The sequence below is a fragment of the Copidosoma floridanum genome, unplaced genomic scaffold (genome assembly GCF_036245765.1).
Source record: "Copidosoma floridanum isolate Cflo_tuat_1 unplaced genomic scaffold, Cflo_Japanese_pri ptg000013l, whole genome shotgun sequence".
Taxonomy (NCBI): Eukaryota; Metazoa; Arthropoda; class Insecta; order Hymenoptera; family Encyrtidae; genus Copidosoma; species Copidosoma floridanum.
Window position 1 is genome coordinate 10,246,673 of NW_028321890.1, and position 19,961 is coordinate 10,266,633.

Here is a 19,961-nt window from a genome sequence, read left to right on the forward strand (position 1 = left end):
TGCATGTCATGCAGCGCCACCCTTAGTGTCAAAATCATGCAACCACGGGTACCCACATTACACGTCAAGAGCATACACCGATGCACACTTTTGGTAATAATTAATTAACTAGCAAAAAATTAGTTTATTTATTCATCTGATAATGGATGTTATCATGAAAACAGGCTTTAGGAATATCACACACTCGATTTGTTTTAACTCGGAAGCCTTAAAAAAAGGTAAACAGTTGGTTGAAAGTAGTCGTGTGTGTGCGATGTTACATAATTTCATAGTGATGAAGTTAGCAATTTGACAAGTGCCGTCGTAATAAGGCAGACCTCGATCGGTAACTTTAGCTCCCTACAAAGTTAACCTGCATGTACGTTTTATTTGGATTATTTTGAAAATTGTCTATAAGTTGCAATGCACATGAAAATTACTTTTATGTACAGTTGGATGATCATTGAAATTTATGTAATTTCACTCCATTTGTCTTTGCGCTACTGTTGCACTGAACATCACAGCACTTTCTTACACCCACATTTCATAAACGTTTAAATAATAGAAATCCACAGTGATCATGTCTTATTTCGTATATTTATCTTTCTTTTTGCCGTCTGCTTCTGAGAGTGTGCTCTGAATCGAAAACTAACGAGGCTTCATTAATAAGTATGTTGTTACATTCAAACATTTTACAACCGTTCTTGGCACCACATAGTTCATTTTTTTACATTTGTGTAACTGCAATTTCATAATATTGACACTATTTATGCATATGTAACGTCTGTAAATTTAACGAAATACTGTTATTCTTTTCTTAATTAAGCAAAAATGACAGTAATTTCCGGTACCCCAGGTTTCCTGTTTTCGCCACTACGCACGCTGGCGTCGACTCATCTATCCCCTCCCATCACTTGCACAGTGCACGTTCAGCGTTGGGTTAGGTGGATTCAATATCGGAACTTTTTCCCTAGATCGTATATATAGCTATACGATCTAGGGAGAATGTTCCGTCGAGCAGACAGCACAGTAGTGAAGGGGCATTGCCAAAGACGCGCGGAAATTAAAAATTGTAAAATTAATAACTATTGAATCCGCCTAACCCAACGCTGTGCAAGTTGCACCTGGCCAATATTCTTCAAACGCTTGGAGCACCGAGCGCGGTGGATAGAAAAATCGAACAAACTTGCATATCATGCATATATTAGGTTTGTTCATTTATCCACCTTGGAGCGCTCCGAGCGCTCCGAGGCCTAACGCCTCAGAGCGATCTCTGAATGAACACGAGCTCCTTATTGTCGGAGCATTCAGAGGCCTCGTTCTGTTCTTTATGGATGGCCTTGGTTCTCATTCTCTGAGACGCCGATTTGCCATATTAAAGCTTTTTTCTCGAGTAAAAATTTTCGTTTAGGTGACTGCGGTTTGGTGATGAATTAATTTGGTGGGGCAATAACAGGGTAATTATACTTCCTTGACCTTGTTCGAGGATATTACTTTGTAGTACCTCTTCCAGTGGCTAGACGTCGCCACCATTTAGAGAAAATTTTTTTTTTTTTTTCTCGTTCTCTCCGTTAGCCAAGTCCTCCATCACGGAGTCTTCATTCTTTTCTTGGCGCTTGGCAGCGTCACACGTTTAGTATGATAAACCAGAAAGCTCTCGTGGAAAGAAAACGCCAGCTAGAGGAAGAGCTCGCCCTAATCCAAGACTTGGCCTACGGCGACCCAGATCCTGAAGAACAGCTTACATATGAAGGTATGTATTTGCACTTACCTTTTACCCTTTCATTTACAGATAACGCTGCGCACGGCCCGGCACGGCAGACACGTGCTGCATTGCGATGTTTTATTTGATGTACGTCCACGCCAGCATACACACTCGATTCCCACGCATTAGCTTGGTGCTGTAAGTCCGCATTTAAGTGAACAACGCGGCTTGATTCCCAGCAATGATGTTGGAACAATGAGCATAATAAATAATAAAACCTAACCCATAAGCTTAACAGCGTATTCACTAGAGTCCACTTTCGATCGAATTACAGATGTCCTTAATCTTGAAAGGAACAATGGCGAAGGAACTGTGACATCCCCAAATGAGACAAAGGAGGAAGGTGCGGGGGATAAGGAACCAGAGGATGAAGACGATGAGTTGAGTGACAACGATGTGAACATATATCTCGGAGAAAATGCCGATGGTAGCGAGGCCTTAAAGCCACAACTTGACAAGCAAGTAACTAAAAGAATATCGAAATAATCAAAATCTGGACTTCCAAAGGACGAGAAGAAGTTATTATCTTCAGTCTCCTTGAAAGGCTGCGTTGACCTTGAGCCACCCGCACTCAACGAGGAATTAATTGAGTATTGGCCAGGGACACAATTTGCAAGGGCCATCAAAAACTAGCAGCCATTGCTATAGCATCAGCCACTATCTCTTTTTGTTCGGTGCTTGACGGGTTGGAGGACTCGCCGGGTAGGGAGTCCCTCCTAACCTCTTTAGCCAATACTATCAAAGCCTCGTGCGAACTGTTTTACCAATTGAACACGTCAAGGAAAGCAACCATTCTGGTAGGAAGATTTGAAGAAAGGATACAAAAGATGTTAAAGGAATCCGCGTCAACTACTCTGCTGTTCGGCGATGACCTTAAAGCTCGTATAAAGGGAGCAAAGGCCATCGAAAAGGTGGCCAAAGACATGCGCGCAAAGGAAACTCTCCCTCTTAGAGCAAAGGAAAATTTTTTAAACAAGTACAGCTCCACCACCAGACGAGAGGTGGGAAGGCGGAGCTACAAGGGCCCACTACGGACATCAAGCACCTCTCGCTCATACAGAGGGAACTCCTCAAGGTCCCGTCCGACGAAGCCTTTCTACGCACAATCCCAGCCGCAGAGGAACAGGACCGACAGACAATAGATCATGTGAGAAATGCCGGTAGGCTTTCCTATTTCATAGACAACTGGAAAAGCATCACAACGGATACCTTCGTGCTTAGGGCTACTCAAGGTTACAAGATTGACCTTCTTCAAGATCGAACCTTTCCAACCTCACCCCCCCTCACCGATTCTACCCGAGGTAGAATCAGCTCGCATGAGAAACTCGATCAATAAATTACAGAGTTCTGGGGTTGTCGTGGCTGTCGATGAGCTTGAGGACCAGTTCCTTTCATCCTTTTTCTTAGTACCCAAGCAGGATGGCTCTGACAGATTTGTCCTAAATTTAAAGCCATTTAACCTATTTGTAAGGAAATTCCATTTTAAAGTGGAGGACACTCGCACTGCACTAAATTTACTCATTCCTCATGAATACATGTGTCGTGTTGACTTAAAAGATGCCTATTTTCTTGTCCCCATCCACAAGGATCACAGAAAATACTTGAGGTTTAGTTACCACGGGCAATTATACTAATTCCAAGCCCTCCCTTTCGGATTAGCCACGGCCCCGTGGGTCTTCACAAATATTGTAAGGCCTGTGCTAGCTACCCTTAGACATCAGGGCATTAGAGTCGTGGCCTACTTGGACGATTTTTTGGTTTTCGGAAGATCCGAAGTAGGATGCAGAAAGAACTGCGAGAAGCTTATTTCTTTACTCTTACACCTCTGCTTCGTTGTTAATTGGAAGAGAAGCGAATTAACACCAACACAGACAATCAAATTTCTAGGATTTATTATCGATTCTGTCAATTTCCAAATCTCATTACCCCCTGACAAGAGACACAGACTACATACCTTTCTTCGTTCTCTATCTACGTCAGACCAAATATGTATGAAGGATCTGATGAAGCTCATCGGCACCATCGTAGCCGCCTGTCCAGCAGTAGCATATGGATGGCTTTTCTACAAGACTCTAGAGAAGCTCAAGCAGAAGGCCCTAGCAAGATTTGGCTTCAATAAGCGTCCACTAATAACCTTATCTCCTCCGGCCAAAGAGGAACTACGTTGGTGGCAACAACAAGTCCTTGTGTCTAATAATAAGATTAGAAGTTTCCACTTTGATGTTACCATATTTACGGACGTATCAAATACAGGTTGGGGAGCAGTCTGCGGCAGTGAGAGCGCATATGGGTCTTGGACCTCATCCGAAAGGAAGAAGCACATTAATTGCGGCTAGAAATCAAAGCCATTTTCCTTGCATTAAAATGCTTCGCCAACGAGGTATGTGGTAAACAGATCCTATTAAGAGTGGATAACACAACAGCTCTGCCTTACATTAATAAGATGGGCGGTGCGAGACACGAGGATCTACACCTACTAGCCAAGGAAATATGGCTCTGGTGCATTTCCAGAAAATGTTGGATCTTCGCCGAGTATATTGCCTCAAAACAAAATCCAGCAGATGAGAGTTCTAGGCTAAATAATTTAGACACGGAATGGCAGCTTGCCGACTTTGCATTTGAAGAAATCTGTCAGACTTTCGGGACACCAGACATCGACCTTTTTGCCTCACGGATAAATGCAAAATGTTTAAAATTTTGCTTTTGGGAAAGGGATCCAGAAGCTTGGGCAATTAATGCCTTCACAATCCCTTGGTCACCCATTTTTTGGTACTCTTTCCCACCCTTTGCAATTATACACAAGGTCTTGAAGAACATCAGAGAAGAAAGATCCCAAGGTATCTTAGTAGTCCCTCTTTGGCCTGCACAGCCATGGTTCCCCGAATACAAATGACTCTTAGTAAGCGAGGTAATCACATGGAGCCCTTTGGCTAACCTTTTATATTCACCTTGCAGGAAGCAGCAGCACCCGCTATCGTCCTCTTTTACCCTGGTGGCAGGAGTTGTTTACAGCAAGCATATGTACCAAGAAACTTACACGCCGATACCATTGAATTGCTCATATCATCGCTTCGACACAGACGTCCAAGTGGTATTAAGATTCTTATCCAATAGAAACAAGGAAGGCGCTGCTTATGGCACCTTATCATCCATCAAGGCCACAGTCACTCTCATAAACCCTAGGGGTTGCCAAGACACTTACCTCATCTCACGTTTTTTCAAGGGCGTCTACAGACAAGGACCAACAGCACCAAAATATACTACTACATGGGATGTAGGTATTGTGTTAAAGAAGCTTGAGGAGTGGTCCCCCACTGAAGACTTAGAACTACGTCTCCTTACCTGGAAGACGGTAATGCTGCTAGCATTAGGGTCGGCATTCAGAGTATAAGCATTAACGCTCATAAAGGTCGAGAACATAAAGTTCTCAGACAGTAACAAGGTCGAAATAAGAATCCCGGACCTCATCAAGACCTCCAGACCTGGCGTAAATCAGCCCATGGCCTCCTTTGACGTCTTCCAAAACAGTAACCTTTGTGTCTATCGCACTATCCGGCTTTATCTTCAGAAGACGGCACCCATCAGGGAGTCTGCTAGCCAATTATTTATATCTTACCAAACCCCGCATAAGGCTGTATCGAAAGACACAGTTAGCCGATGGCTCAAAGCGGTGCTTAGAGAAGCTGGTATACAAGAGGTTTTCACTGCACATTCCACCCGTCACGCTTCGACTACCAGGGCTTATCAGCAAGGACTTAATATCAACGTAATAAAGCAAGCAGCAAGATGGTCAGAAAGCTCTAAGACATTTTTTAGATTTTATAATAGACCAATAGAGAAGTCTATTGGTAATTTTTCTAAGACGGTTCTAGATACCTAAGCAGCTCAGTCGTTTATATGATCATCTTCCTATGATCTCAAACTTTTATTGAGCAATTAATTCATAAAATACTAAGTAAATTTAATGCTCATTATGCTAAGACGTAGGATAACAACAAGATTGTCCGTAGACTATCGTATTTCCGATGGTTCTGCGAAGGCTGTGTTTCAATCAATCATAGTCAAAAGTAAGGCTGAATATTACATAAGAAACGAGTGGTGATTCAAATATATATAATTTGTAACAAACAAGGTATTTATTACTCTAAACATCTACAAAGTAATATCCTCGAACAAGGTCAAGGAAGTATAATTGATGATTAAACGAACTTCTAGTGAAGTTCAATCATAATTATACGAGTACCTTGTTCGAGGATATTACGGTCCCACCCTGTACAATAATCATTAAGCTACCCTTAATCCTTATCTGTCCCGACCCGCATTACTCTAAACTAATGAAGACTCCGTGATGGAGGACTTGGCTAACGGAGAGAACGAGAAAAAAAAAAAAAATTTTCTCTGAACGATGGCGACGTCTAGCGACTGGAAGAGGTACTACAAAGTAAAGTAAAATCCTCGAACAAGGTACTCGTATAATTATGATTGAACTTCACTAGAAGTCCGTTTAATCAACAACTGTTGTTCATGAAAGTTGATTGTAGAGAGAAAGAGTAGAGCGCGCGGTGGCTCGGTCGGCTAGGTCGTGGATTGGCACGCGGGAGACCGTGGTTCAATTCCCGGCCATTGTGCGACTTTTTCGGGCAAGTACCTCTGTGATTTTTTACATGTGCTTTTTCACCACGAAATGCTCCTCGAGGAGGGTTTAGGCGACCTTCTCGCAGCAAAAATTGCCTAATTCCCCCAACCCCCCTCCCTGTCATGGGGGGCCTCCCATCCCTTTCCTTGTCCCTTTCCCAAGTGCTAAGTGTCCATAGTAGTGCCCTTATTAAAAAGGAGCCGGACGTAGAGCACTACAATATAAAAAAAAAAAAAAAAAAAAAAAAAAATAGAGAGAAAGAGTAAACTTTGTGCTTAGGCTGCGTATACACGGTGGGAAAATTTACGCGATGGAACTCTGGCGTCAGTACATCAGAGTAAATCTACTCTTACCAACGATTATTTCTGTTCCGCTTCCACACGGTGATGGACTCCTTGTTTACATGGAGCGGAAAATTCCGCGACGGAAACTTCATACACCAATCAGAGCACAGCTTTTCCGATAGATTCTTCTAAAGCTCCACGCTGATTGGATTATGAAATTTCCGTTGCGGAAATTTTTCGCTCCATATAAACGAGGGGTCTCTTGACTTCGGAATTTTGCGCAGAAATATCGTCATATGCATATATATATATCGGTATCGCGTAACTGTACAACTGAAAAAGCTAAAATGAATTAAAAAACGGTATTGCAATTGTATGCATACTAAAACAAATCAAAATGTACAAGAGGCCAATGCACTCACATATTTTCAGACACTTTGATGCATACAATCTGAGAAATTTCGTTGAAAAGCGTCGAGTCACTGGTTGTATGATAGTAATAAACAATTAAATATTAAGAACACACTTGTTCAGTATTTATAGGTTATGTAAGTGAAAAATTCCGTAACAGTACCCCAAGGGTGCCAGAAAATTTGTTGCAGAGCGGAAAAATAATCGTTGGTAAGGGATTTGCTCTGATGTACCGACACCAGAGCTCCGTCGCATAAATTTCCGCAGCGTATATTCGCAGCCCTAGGAGATGTGTTATCACTAGTCGATCAAGGAGAGATTTTGTGGCTAAAGTAGTTTGCAGGTAATGTACGTGTAATGAGTCTTGAATGTAAGCTATTACAGGGGGTAGTTTTGTTTGCTTTTAGAATGTTACAGATTACCATGTTAGGGGTTGGAGTTTATAGGCAAGATTGTAAGTCGTATTAGAGGGTGTTAAACTGAGAGATTACACTTAGATAAGTATTCCGTAACGAGCTTGGCTGGAGTGTTTAATGGCTCTTTTAGAATAGAAATGGTTTCAAAATTTGGGAGGTAATTTTTTTTAGCAAAGTGTCTTTCTAATTTTTTCTTTAATGAGATTCTGCCCAGGGTATGGGAGGGGCAGATCCATAAAATGTGGTCTTTTTCTTGCATTGGAGCACTGCAGGGACAATCGGGAGAGTTTATCATGTTTTCTCGATGAAGGCTGGCAGCAAGGGAATAGTGGTTTGATCGTAGTCTGTTAATTGTAGTAATGTGTTTAAGTTGGAAGTTTGTGTTTTTGAACCAAGGTTTAGGTGAGGATAGTGAGAAGAAATTTTTGAAATAGTATTGGCCTTTGTTTTCAGCTTGTTTGAGTAAGACATTGTGAAAGATAGATAGGTTTTGTTTGTTGACATATGTTCTTGAAAGTCAGAGTGATGAAGATGCGTAATGATCATTGTACCGTCATTAGTGGCTTCTTTTGCTAGTTTGTCAGCTGTTTCGTTGTGGGGGATGTTTTTGTGAGAAGAAATCGAGACGATTGAAATATTTCTATTATTTATTAATAGTGTTTTAGTACACTGAGTGAGTCTGAAAAGATGATGTTATTTAAGGGTAGGTTTTGGATGTGATTAATGGCAAGGAGTATTGCAAAAGCTCCTGCTGTGAAGATAGACGCTTTTGAGGTGAGTTTAAATTTGCCGGTGGTAGATGTGCTTGGAATGAAAAAGGAAAGGCCAACAAAGTCAATTTGGGGGGATTTTGAAGCATCTGTAAAGATATGTAAACTATTTGTAGGGTTTAAGTGGAAGAGTTCATTAAATAGGGAGTGAGGATCGGGGGAATTTTTTATTTGTAGGCCAGATTCTAGGTCTGTGATCGGAGAGTGGATGGTTATAGGATAGTTAAACGAGTATTGGAGGGAAGTGGTGTGTGATTTTATTAAATTAAATGTTAAGGGTGAAATTGAGTTGTAAGACTTTAAAGGTTGGATTTTTTAAAGGGTTGTTTAGAGAGGATGTTATTTAAGGATCTGATCTTTTCTAGTAAGGGTGAGTTGTATTGGGCTAGTAGATTGAGGATGCAGTGATCAGAGAGGTGCTTTATTCTGAGGTAAAAAAAAGGAATTTTGGATTCGGCGTGCAGGACGTTAATGGGGGTAGAGATTTTGTAGCCAAGGGCAATTCTTAAACACTGATTTTGGATTTTTTTCAGTTTATTGAGTAGAGAGATGTTTGATATGTGGGTATGAGGGAGAGTGAATATTCAAGGGTTGAGCGGATAAGGCTAGTGTAAATTTTTAGGAGGATAGAAGGGTGTTCACCTCACCAGGTGCCGTATAGGGATTTCATGATGTTGATACGCCGGGAGGCTTTACCAATGATGTTTTTGAGATGTAATTTCCAAGAAAGTTTATGATCGAATGTTAGGCCAAGGTAATTGATAGATTTAACTGTGGGTGTGTTTGTGCTGTTAAGAGTAAGGAATGGGTTAGAGTCATATACAGCGTCGTCTCGACAAAATATGGTAAAGCGAGTTTTTTGGTCGGAGATAAATAGGTTAAGAGTGTTATAGAAATCGTTAATTTTATTGAGAGAGGAGTTTATTTTTGTAATGGCTGATGGTATGTTGTTGTCGGTAGTATATATTACTGTGTCGTCCGTATATTGGAGGATTTGGACGGCAGGGTCAAGGGAGATCTTATCAATTTGAGAAACGTACAAGTTGTACAGTAATGGGCTGAGTACACAGCCTTGGGGAACACCAGTACTTTTATAGTAAGGTCCTTCCAGGTTGTTGGCAACTTTGAAATAAAGCTCTCTGTGGGTCATTAAGTTGAAGATGAGTTTTCTTGTTTTGTCTGGTATTTTGAGGTCTGAGAGGATATTGTTGAGGATAGATGGTTGGACAACGTCAAAGGCTGATTTAATGTCTATGAAACAGCAGCAAGTATATTGATTGTTTGAGATTGCATGTTGAATGTCGATAATTAGGGAAGCCAGGGCATGCTGGCACGATTTATTTCTACGGAATCCCATTTGCGAGTTTGGAAGGAGAAGATTTTGTTCAGTGAAGTGGTGTAGGCGTGTGTTGATCATTCTTTCTGTAAGTTTTAAGGTGCAAGAAGCCAGGGAGATCGGGCAGAATTGGTGGTTAGAGTTTTTGGGGATGAGAGCAATAAGAAATTTTTTCCATGATTCATGGAACTGGTCATTCTGGAAGAAATGATTAATTGATTCGAGAAGGATAGTATGAAAGGAGGGGGGGGGGAGTTGAGAAGTATTTTATAGTCGATTTGGTCGAGGCCAGGACAAGAGTTTTGTTGTATAGAGCTTAATGCTAAATTGAACTCTGTAGGGGTGAAAGGAGAGTCAAGAAAGCTGGTGGGTGGGTCAGCTGGCTTGTTGAGGTCGAAAGTAGGGGGAGGATGAGTTTGAAAAATGTCAGTGTTGGGGCAAAAGTTTTTAATAAATTTCTCAGAGATTTGGATTTCTGGAGTTCTACGTCGTTATTGGAGTACTTTATACTAGATGAGTTGTTGATAGAGTTTTTGAATTTGTTAACGGTGTTCCAGATAGTTTGATCATCGGAGTCTTGAAAGAGTGCAGTTTCTATGTAGTTGCGGAATTTGGCCTTTTTGATACTACGAATTTTGTGTTTAGTATATTTTTCGGTTTCTTTAAGGCAGTGGCGTAACTACTATAGGGCTAGGCGGGGCAACGCCCCGGGGCCCTTCACGCTCAAGGGGCCCTTCGGTGCCAAAATTAAAAAATAAATTTCAACCTAACAATCCTTTTTTTTTGTACTGTATGGATTAAAATTTTATTTAATTTAAAATGACAATGTATTAAAATAAAGAGTTATTTATTGATACATTATAATTTATCGGTAAGCTCTGTTTTCTATCAGAGGAAGCTTTGTGATAGACGAAAAATTACAATTCGAGGTAAGTAACGTAAGTAAAATAAGTCCTTATTCGGGATTCCTTTAATTATGGAGGCTCCAACGCTAAGTGGTACAATCCCAAAAATGTTGAGTTAGTTGGTATTACTTCTGATGAGTATAACGTTAATCGTAATGCGATTACGACATCATATATTATATAGGTATAGCTGTGAGGTAAACATTTTTCTACGGCTACCAATATAGAAATAAATTAAGCAATTTAAATATTAAAAAAATATAACTAAAATGAATAATACAATAATGAGTAACGCAATAATATACCAATGAGTTGGCAGCGGTTCTTGACTTCGGGTGAAATCTAAAGACGATAAAGGTTGAACGGTCCGAAATAAATAGAAAATTATTGACGAATATGTTTCTATTATGTAAATATATACGTCTTACTAAATCGGGTCATTTGCATATGTGTTACCGTATATACACACACTTATTTACAAGCGAATGATTTCATATTTTCGTATACTTATATATCGAGTAATAGAGCTCACAAAATGTAAACATTTAAAGTCGATTCTTTGAAAACAAAGGCACAGCCTGAATAATTTTCGCCAAAAAGTGTGTGGGTCAAGGTTACGACGGAGCCAGTGTTATGAGTGGTATGTATAATGGTGTACAAAAACGTATTAAGGACATTCAGCCCAATGCGGAGTATGTACACTGCGCTAGTCACAACTTAAATTTGGTGATAAATGATTCTGTTAGTGGTTGCGTAGAAGTACATAATTTTTTCGCCACGATACAAGAAATGTATACATTTTTCGGAGGCAGCATTAAGCGTTGGGATTTACTATCACAATTTACCGGTGAATCAGAAATTACTCTAAAAAAATTAAATCCAACAAGATGGTCGAGTAGAGTTAATACTATATCTGCAGTAAAACTTAGGTTTTTTGATATAATTAAAGCATTATCAGAAATAGCCCTTAAAAGTCGTGATAAAGATGAGCGCAATGATGCTAACAGTATAAAGACAAAAATGCTTGATTTTGAATTTGTGTTTCTTTGCGAATTTATGCACCATGTATTAAATTACATTAATTATGTATCAAAAAGTTTACAAAAATGCGATATTGATTTGAACGAGGCAAATAACGCTTTAGTAGAGATTGAAAAAAAATCAAAAATTTATAGAAATGACTTCGATTTATTCAAGTATAAAGCAAGTGAAACTGCCAGAAAATATGATATAGATCCCAATTTTCGAGAAAAACGCTAAAGGAAAGTTAAAAAATTTTTTGATGAATTAGCTTCTGACCACCGATTTAAAAACAGGAAAGAAATGTTTAATATACAAATTTTTAACAATGTTTTGGATACAATAATAGCTCAGTTAAATACGCGTTTTACTGGTATGAATGCAGTATGTCAAATATTTGAATTTTTAACTCCAAAATTCTTACTTGCCACAGATGAAGAAACTTTACTACAAAAGTGTGACCAATTTCAAAATAATTATTCCAGTATAATAGGACCTAACTTTTCTTTTCAATTTATTAATGCATATCACTTGCTTTTACCTGAATTAGACCAAACATGGACTGTTCATCAGTTATGTAAGAAAATAATAACAAAATACGGATTTATAGAGTGTGATCTTACGGAAGTATTCACAGCAATGTTGTTATTTTTTACTATTCCTGTCACTTCTGCAACAGCCGAAAGATCGCTCAGTAAATTAAAAATAATAAAAAATTATCTGAGAAATAGTTTAGGTCAAGATCGGCTGCGACATTTATCGTTGATATCAGTAGAAAACAAGACTGCATCAAGCCTGGATTTAACTGAAGTCATCGACACTTTTGCGAATATGAAAGCTAGAAAAAAATTATAATGTAAGTTTGTTATAAAAAAAAAAACTACGATACAATTTTGTAAATTCTTAAACATACAAAAAATGTATTATTAATTAATAAAAGAGTCCAATGGTGGTACTGTCAAATATATACTGTTTTTCATCTAGTATCTGTATTTTTATCAACTACATCATAATTTTCTTATTTCTAGTTATGTTACATAGTATATTTGTAACTCTAGATTATACATACATACATACATAAATATATATAGATATATATAAATACATATATATATATATGTATGTATGTATGCATGTATGTATGTATGTATGTATGTATGTATGTATGTATGTATGTATGTATGTATGTACGTATGGTTTACTCAATGAGGGACCCCAAATTTTTTTTTGCCCCGGAGCCCTCGACTGCCTAGTTACGCCACTGCTTAAAGGATATAAAGATTCTTATATGAGGGATTTTTTAGTAGGTTTTGCTGAAGCAAGGTTTCTGTTTTTTGTTAGCTGAGAACATTCATCGTTCCACCTTGGGGCTTTTTGGGGGCGAAGACTAAATCGTTTCCTAATGTTGGGATTGAGAGTTTTAGTAAGAGAGGATAGGTCAGTAGGTATTTGGGGTGATGAGGGGTGGGAAGGTTTTTTGGCAGAGAGATGTTGTATGGTAGATGTTGCTAGATTTATCATAACATTGTATTTTTCTGCAGGGGTTAAAGAATTTATTAAAACTGAATGTTGTTGGATGGATTTGTCTACAATTGTAAAGTACTGTCTCCAGTTGATTTGTTTGTAATTGAGTTTGCGGATGAGAGAAAATGGTATAATAGTGTTTGGTTTTATCAGGAGTGAATATTCAATTGGAAAGTGGTTACTGATCATGTTGTCGGGAAGAACTTTTTAAGAGGTAGAAATGGATAAGTTAGGTGACACAAGAGTGAGATCGAGAGGAGAAGTTAAGGGGAGGGTGTTCGTGTTTGAATTTGGGCTGTCTAAGGGATTATAGAAGTGAGTGGGTGTACCATCATTCAGAAGCACTAGATTGTAGTTATGTAGGGAGTCGTGCAGATTATTTCCTGAGGTACAAGATTTATGGGAATCCCAAGAGGGGTGGTGGGCATTAAAGTCACCAGTAATAAGAGAGAATTGGTAGTTTTTACTGTCGTCAAGTAGGTTGTTCCATTTATTGGGGTTGACTATTGTGTTAGGTACATGGTATAAAGAGACTATTAACAGTTGATCTTAGGGAGATCTGTTATTGTTGATGATAGGGATCGAGATAGCCAGTGTTTCAATCTTGTGGTCAATGTTGAATATAGCTGTTTCGGCTTTATATATGATGTTTTGTTTAATGAGAATGGCGAGACCACTATGTTGTCCTATTTGTCTGTCTATTTGCGAAGGATTTGAAAGTTAGGGATGTTTATCTTGAAGTCATCGTAGAGGCAGGTTTTGCATAGGAGGATGATATCATATTCGTTAGCGCAGTTTTTTAGGTAATGGAGTTTATTTCGTACACTTTGACAGTTCCATTGAAGGACTTTAATCTCGGAAAGGTCCATATTTTTTTTTTTTTTTTTTTTTTTTTAGAGAGCTGTGGTTAGTGAAGGTTAGTGTTAAACAGGAAGGTTAGATTCTTTGTTTGTTGGGGTTGAGGTTTGGGAGGTAGATAGGGGGGATGTGCTGGTTTGGTAAAAGGGGTTTGGTTCTTGAGTGGATTGGTGATTTGGATTTATTTTTATTAGGTTGTAGAAATTATTATCGTTGTTATAGATGGGTAGGTAAAGATATCTTTTAAGTTTGAGTAAGAGAGGAATAAGTTGCTTAGATTATAGCCATCTGCAGACTGTTTGAGGTCTATTGTAGAGTTTGAGGGGAAGTTGTCTTGAGGTGAGGCGTCTGGATTGCGGGGTTGGGGGGAGATAATTTTAAAATTACTTGGTGTTTGTCATGAGATGGAGGGGGAGTAGCCATTTGGTGGGATAAGAAGGTCAAGGTGTTCTTTAGGGAACGGAAGGGATTTGTGACGTGGGGGTTGGGGTTAGGGAGCGTGGTTTGTAAGGAGAATAGTGTTGTTTTTCAAGGATTGAGAGTATGAACGGTATGTAGGGGGAGAAGGGACGGAGCTTGTATTCTTATTCGGTTCTGAAGGGTTAGAGAGTTGGGGGCTAGTGGAGGGAAAGTGGTATTGGAAGTCAGAGGATTTGAATCTTTTATTAATGCGATTTTTGTAGTCTGAACGGGTCTCTTTGATGCTTCTGTTATTTTGGATGGCTTCAGAGAAGACTTTTTGTTCAAAAATGCTTGCGTTGCAGGATCTGTCGGTTGAAAGATGGGAATTTCCAAAGTTAATGTTGGTTAATTGGAGGAGCTAGGAGGAGTAAGGTGCAATGAGTGAAACGCCAGGTTTAAGTATTTATTGCGTAGCCACGTGGGGTTTATTAGACACCGTTTAAGAGAGCCTTGTACTGCACTCACAACACGGTGCAGAGGCTCAGACCAGACTGACTGACTACTTGCAGATGTGCAGTACGCACAGGTACAAGCGCTCACCGCAAACGTCTATACTTACATATTTATAGGATTGTTACCATCACGCCCCCTCAATTATATATATATAAAAAAATTGAAGTATGAAGGTTAACAAAAGAAAATGTGTAGCTAAGCACTTAGTAATATGAAATAAGGAATCATTTAAACGTGTAAACCAAAGTTATTAAAAGTTTCTATGAACTTTGGCAGCGGACTAGGTTTGGTCAACACGTCTGCCAGCATCTCTTCAGAGGGAATAAACTTTACTTTCAGTTCTTGATCTTCAATCCGCTGTTTGATAAAATGGTGCCTGATGTTGATGTGCTTCGTTCTTGGGCTGGACTTGGCGTTCTTACTTAACTCAATCGCCCCCTTGTTGTCGTACATCATAGTCACTGGTCCCATCTCTTGAATCCTTAGTTTCATTAGTAGACCTCGAAGCCAGATTGCTTCTGTTGCAGCGCTACTGAGCGCTAATTACTTGGCTTCAGTGCTGGAGAGAGGTACAGTTAGCTGTTAACGGCTGTTCCAGGATATTGCACCGCCATGCAACAGAAAAAGATAGCCAGTCCTCGATCTTGGGTCTGTTTGATCGGAACCCCAGCTGGCGTCACTGTAACCGACTAGCTGATTGTTTTGGTCTCGTTGATACGTCAGCCCATAGCCCTTCGTCCCTTGTATGTAGCGAAAAATTCTTTTGATGGCTGACCAATGCTGTTCTCCGTAGCTGTCGTTGTATCTGATAACTACGGTGACAGCTTGTGCGATATCTGGCCTCGTGCCTTGTGACAAGAATATTAGGCAGCCTACAGCTTTTCTGTAAGGGATCCTTTTCAGTCGGTTAATTTCGATGGTTGAAGTCGGTGACGGCACTTCTTCTAACGTAGCTCCAACAGCTATATGCGTTGAAACTGTTTTGCTATCTTGCATACCAAACACCCTTAATATTTCGTCAACAAACTCTTTCTGATCAATGTTTAGAGTTCTTTTTTCGCGATTACGTGTCACTTTTATTCCTAAACATTTTTGTAATGGTCCGAGGTCCTTCAAGGGAATCACCTTTTGTAAATTATTTCTAAAAAGGTCAGTGTTACTTTTATCATTAGATAATACAACTAGATCGTCCACAAACACTGCTACAATGAATACAACTTCCTTTTGAATATAGTGGTACACACATGCATTATATTCAGACTGTTTGAACTCCATCTTAGTGAGTAGTGAATGCAGCTTCGTATTCCAGGCTCGACTCTCCTGCTTCAAGCCGTATATGGCTTTCTTCAGCTTGTATACTTTGTGTGGAGCGTCCTTGGCAACAAAACCATTTGCTTGTTGCATATATATGTCTTCCCTTAGGTCACCATGGAGGAAAAATCAGTCTTGACATCGAAGTGATGGACATCGAGGTCATGTCCGGCTACGTGAGCAAACAAAAGCCTCAAGGTTGAGAACCTTACCACAGGTGAATAAGTCTTAGTATCGTCGAAATCTACGTTTTCCACTTAACTATTACCTTTCGCGACAAGTCGGGCTTTGTATTTGGTGCTTCTATCTATGTTTTTCTTCTTTTTGTACACCCACTTGCACCCAACAATGTTTCTACCTGGTGGTGGATCACACAATTCCCACGTGTTATTGTTATGTATGGATTTCATCTTCTCTTTCATTGCAGTAATCCACTGACTTATCTCGGAACAATCTACTGCATCTCGGTAAGAGGTTGGCTCATTCGGCTCGACTATCACTGAGTAGGTTTGGTAGTCGTCCAGGTGCTTTGGTCTGCGTTTAGGTCTATCAGATCGTCTGATTTTGCCCCCTATTTCCTCGTCCGAGGAGTTGGGGTCTGCTTGTTGGTTGTCAGCGAGGACTTCATCTATTGGCGTGATAGTTGACTATTTAGGCGCTTTCGGTGCCGGGAACGGTATAAGAACTTGTGATTTGGTTGCAGCAGGGAACTGGTCCTCAAAGAAGGTTACGTCACGTGCTGTGAAGGATATTTTCTTCACGGGGTCCCATAGTTTATAGCCTTTCTGGAAAGGGGCATAACCTACAAAGATACATTCCGAGGCTCTTGAATCCATTTTGGTCTTCGTGTGTCGGGGAATGAGGCTCAGTGCTCTACAGCTAAACGTTTTGAGGCTTGACAAGTCAGGCTTGCGACCGTGCCAAACTTCTTCTGGCGTCCTCTTGCCTTAACGTACCTTTGGTGAGCGATTGGAGAGATAGAGAGCTGTTGCAATAGCTTCTGCCCAAAACTCATGACCCAGTCCGACTTGAACAAGCATGCAGCGAGCCTTATCCACCAGGGTCTGGTTCAATATGTCCGCCCTTCAATTCTGCTATGGATTGTAAGCAATTGATGTTTCTCGTTTGATCCCATTTTCTTGTATGATGTGATCAACCTCGGCGTTAATATATTCGCCTCCGTTATCCGATCTTAAGCGTTTAATTCCCCGACCTCATTGCACGTCCATAAAGTTTAAAAAGTGCCTGATCGAGTTGGCAACTTAATTTTTTGTTTGTAAGTAGTACTCGAAGGCTTTTCGACTGTGATCTTCCAGAAAAGTTAGGAAATACCTTGAGCCTCCTAGTGATGGTGTGTCCATTTGACAGACGTCAGTGTGTACGAGTTCCAGATTCTCGCTGGCACGCTTCTCATTGTCCTTGAACGTCGTCTTCACCATCTTGCCTTTGACACGCATAGCGCATAGCAAGAGGTTTTCGGCACTCGAAAAGTTCACTCCCGTGGCTGCATTATCACGTAGTTGCTTCATATAGGTATAATTCAAGTGACCTAGTCTTTTGTGCCAGATATTTACGCTTTCCACTTTCGCTGCCTTTTTAGCGGTGGCACTGTAATTTTTGTCTTTATCTGTGTTAGACCTTAAATTTAATTTGTACATTTCACACGAATCATACACGAATCATACACGGTACTCTTTTCGAGTTACTGCACTCACCGATGATAGATTTATAGCGAGGTTGGGTACATGTAGAACGTCGGTAGCCTGACCTTGAAGTAGCCCTTAGTACAAGTATTGTTTAACAACACTTCTCCTATTCCTTGGACTGGAAGAATACCTTTGTCTGCCACAGCTACGCGCGCAACGTGCGTACTGCGCTCGCCTAAAATGGCTGAACCTTCGTGGCACATGCTTTGATGCACCGGAGTCGAGGATCCAGTCATTCTCATGTACGGTGTCCATAGCCGTGAAGCTGAACATTGTGTTTACTGTGTCCTCTCGATCCGACATGGAACTGCTAGTGTTGTTATCGTTTTCTTCTGCGTCAGCTTGGTGTGCATGGTAATTTCCTGATGTGCGCGACTTGCAGTCGCAAGCATAATGGCCGGAGCGGTTGCAATTAAAGCAACGGTTGCTTTTATCTGGCTCGCTTCTATCGTAGCGCTTGTCTAGCGTAGTGGAAGCCTGCTGGGCCCATAACCTTTGTTGGTTAATTGGAGGAGCTAGGAGGAATAAGGTGCAATGAGTACGTGAAACGCCAGGTCTAAGTATTTATTGCGTACTGCACTAACAACACGGTGCAGAGGCTCAGACCAGACTGACTGACTACTTGCAGATGTGCACTAAGCACAGGTACAAGCGCTCACCGCAAACGTCTATACATACATATATATAGGCTTGTTACCATCAGTTAATACATTCTGGGGACGTTTTTCTGTGATCATTATCGCAGTTTTCAGAAGTATGAGAGGTCACACCGCAGTAGAAGCTTCTTGCCTTAGATCGGCAGAGGAGTTTAGAGTGGCCTACACGGTAGCAGCTCGTACAATATATCTTACGTTGGGAATGTATTGTTCGACAGTGTACTTTACTTTGTAAAGGAGCGCGTATTGAGGTAGGGTTTGGCCTGGATATGTGACCAGGACAGTTTTTGTGGAGATGGACGCAGGATTGCTTGAATCTTGGTTGTCTTTTGGTTCTGATTTTCTGAAGAATCTTTTTATGTTGACAATCTTAAAATTGGTGTTGTAGAGTATTGAGGCAGAAAGTTCAAGGTGTTGGGAGATGTCTTATTCAGGTGTCATATCTATGGAGATGCCTCTGATGATAATTTTTTTAAGATGTAGGAGGTGGGGATTGTGGCTTGTAGGTTATTTTTTTTAAGTAATTCGTTTTTTAAGAGGGTGTTAGCAGCAAGTCTTTGGTTAGTTATTATGCAGACATTATAAGGACCAGATTGTTTGATTTCCGTGAAGGTGTTATTCGGGAATAGGGGGATAATTTTTCTGGCAATGTCAATGGCATACAGTTTTGAAGGTTGTGAATTGGTGTTTGAGCTAGGTAAAGAAGATATTAGCATATTGATGGTTATTATTTTGAATGGGCCAGAAATGTCGGAAGGATATTCGAGGATGGATGGGGGTGGGAGGGATTAAGTTCCTGGGATTGGGTAAGGGATGGAAGGAGCGGTTGGAGTAAGGGTTGGGAGTACGTTGTTTGAGGTAATGAGTAATTCTGGGCATGAGGAATATTGGGCTGAAGTAGTGGGTTGGATTGAGAGGTAGCAATTGTTGATAGATCGTAGGATTCGCTTTTCTTTTTTGTAGACTTCTGATCATCCAGATTGTTCAGTTCTTCTATAGGGGAGATGGTCCTTTTTCTAAGGTTATTCGCTCTTGACATGGAAAATTGTGCTTGTGAAGCATTAAGAATCTCTTCCATTTCAGAATCGTCATTGGATTGGACATTAGAGCTGGGATAACGGGGTAGCGAGGAAGTTACCTCTTTGATTTGTACCCATGCCTAGGTCCTCTTCGTCCATGGTGAATGGTAAGGGAGGGCCTGGGCTGACCTCCCTTACTTGGGAGCTGAATCTATTAGGTTAAGTGAGATATTCCGTTTTTACAGTTTATCAGAAAAAGAGTAGTGAGACTAGTTATCCAGGATAGAATTGATGGGACGCGTTCACACACCAAACCGCCACACTATGTTGTTTGACATGATAAAAAAATTTTTTTACTGCGAGTCTCGAGTAAAAAATAGGCAGAGTGGTAACGAAACACGTACGTCTAGGAGGACAGTCAGCCATCTTTTCTCGGAGGCCTCCAAGATG

At 40.3% G+C, this 19,961-nt stretch overlaps 1 protein-coding gene across 1 annotated transcript; it reads left to right on the forward strand.

The window, feature by feature from the left end:
* The first annotated feature begins 1,617 nt into the window (after nt 1–1,617).
* LOC106645850 (uncharacterized) lies at nt 1,618–5,624 on the forward strand. The gene is made up of 7 exons (XM_089590656.1): nt 1,618–1,732; nt 2,019–2,206; nt 2,727–3,045; nt 3,725–4,018; nt 4,168–4,513; nt 4,700–5,096; nt 5,154–5,624. The coding sequence occupies exons 1-7, from the start codon at nt 1,618–1,620 to the stop codon at nt 5,622–5,624; spliced, it is 2,130 nt and encodes a 709-aa protein (XP_089446782.1).
* Nucleotides 5,625–19,961: the final 14,337 nt, after the last annotated feature.

Coding starts and splice junctions, on each gene's coding strand:
- LOC106645850 (XM_089590656.1), top strand. CDS start 1,618: ATGATAAACCAGAAAGCTCTCGTGGAAAGAAAACGCCAGCTAGAGGAA. Junction 1,733..2,018: donor AGAACAGCTTACATATGAAG/GTATGTATTTGC, acceptor ATCGAATTACAG/ATGTCCTTAATCTTGAAAGG. Junction 4,019..4,167: donor TTGGGGAGCAGTCTGCGGCA/GTGAGAGCGCAT, acceptor ATAACACAACAG/CTCTGCCTTACATTAATAAG.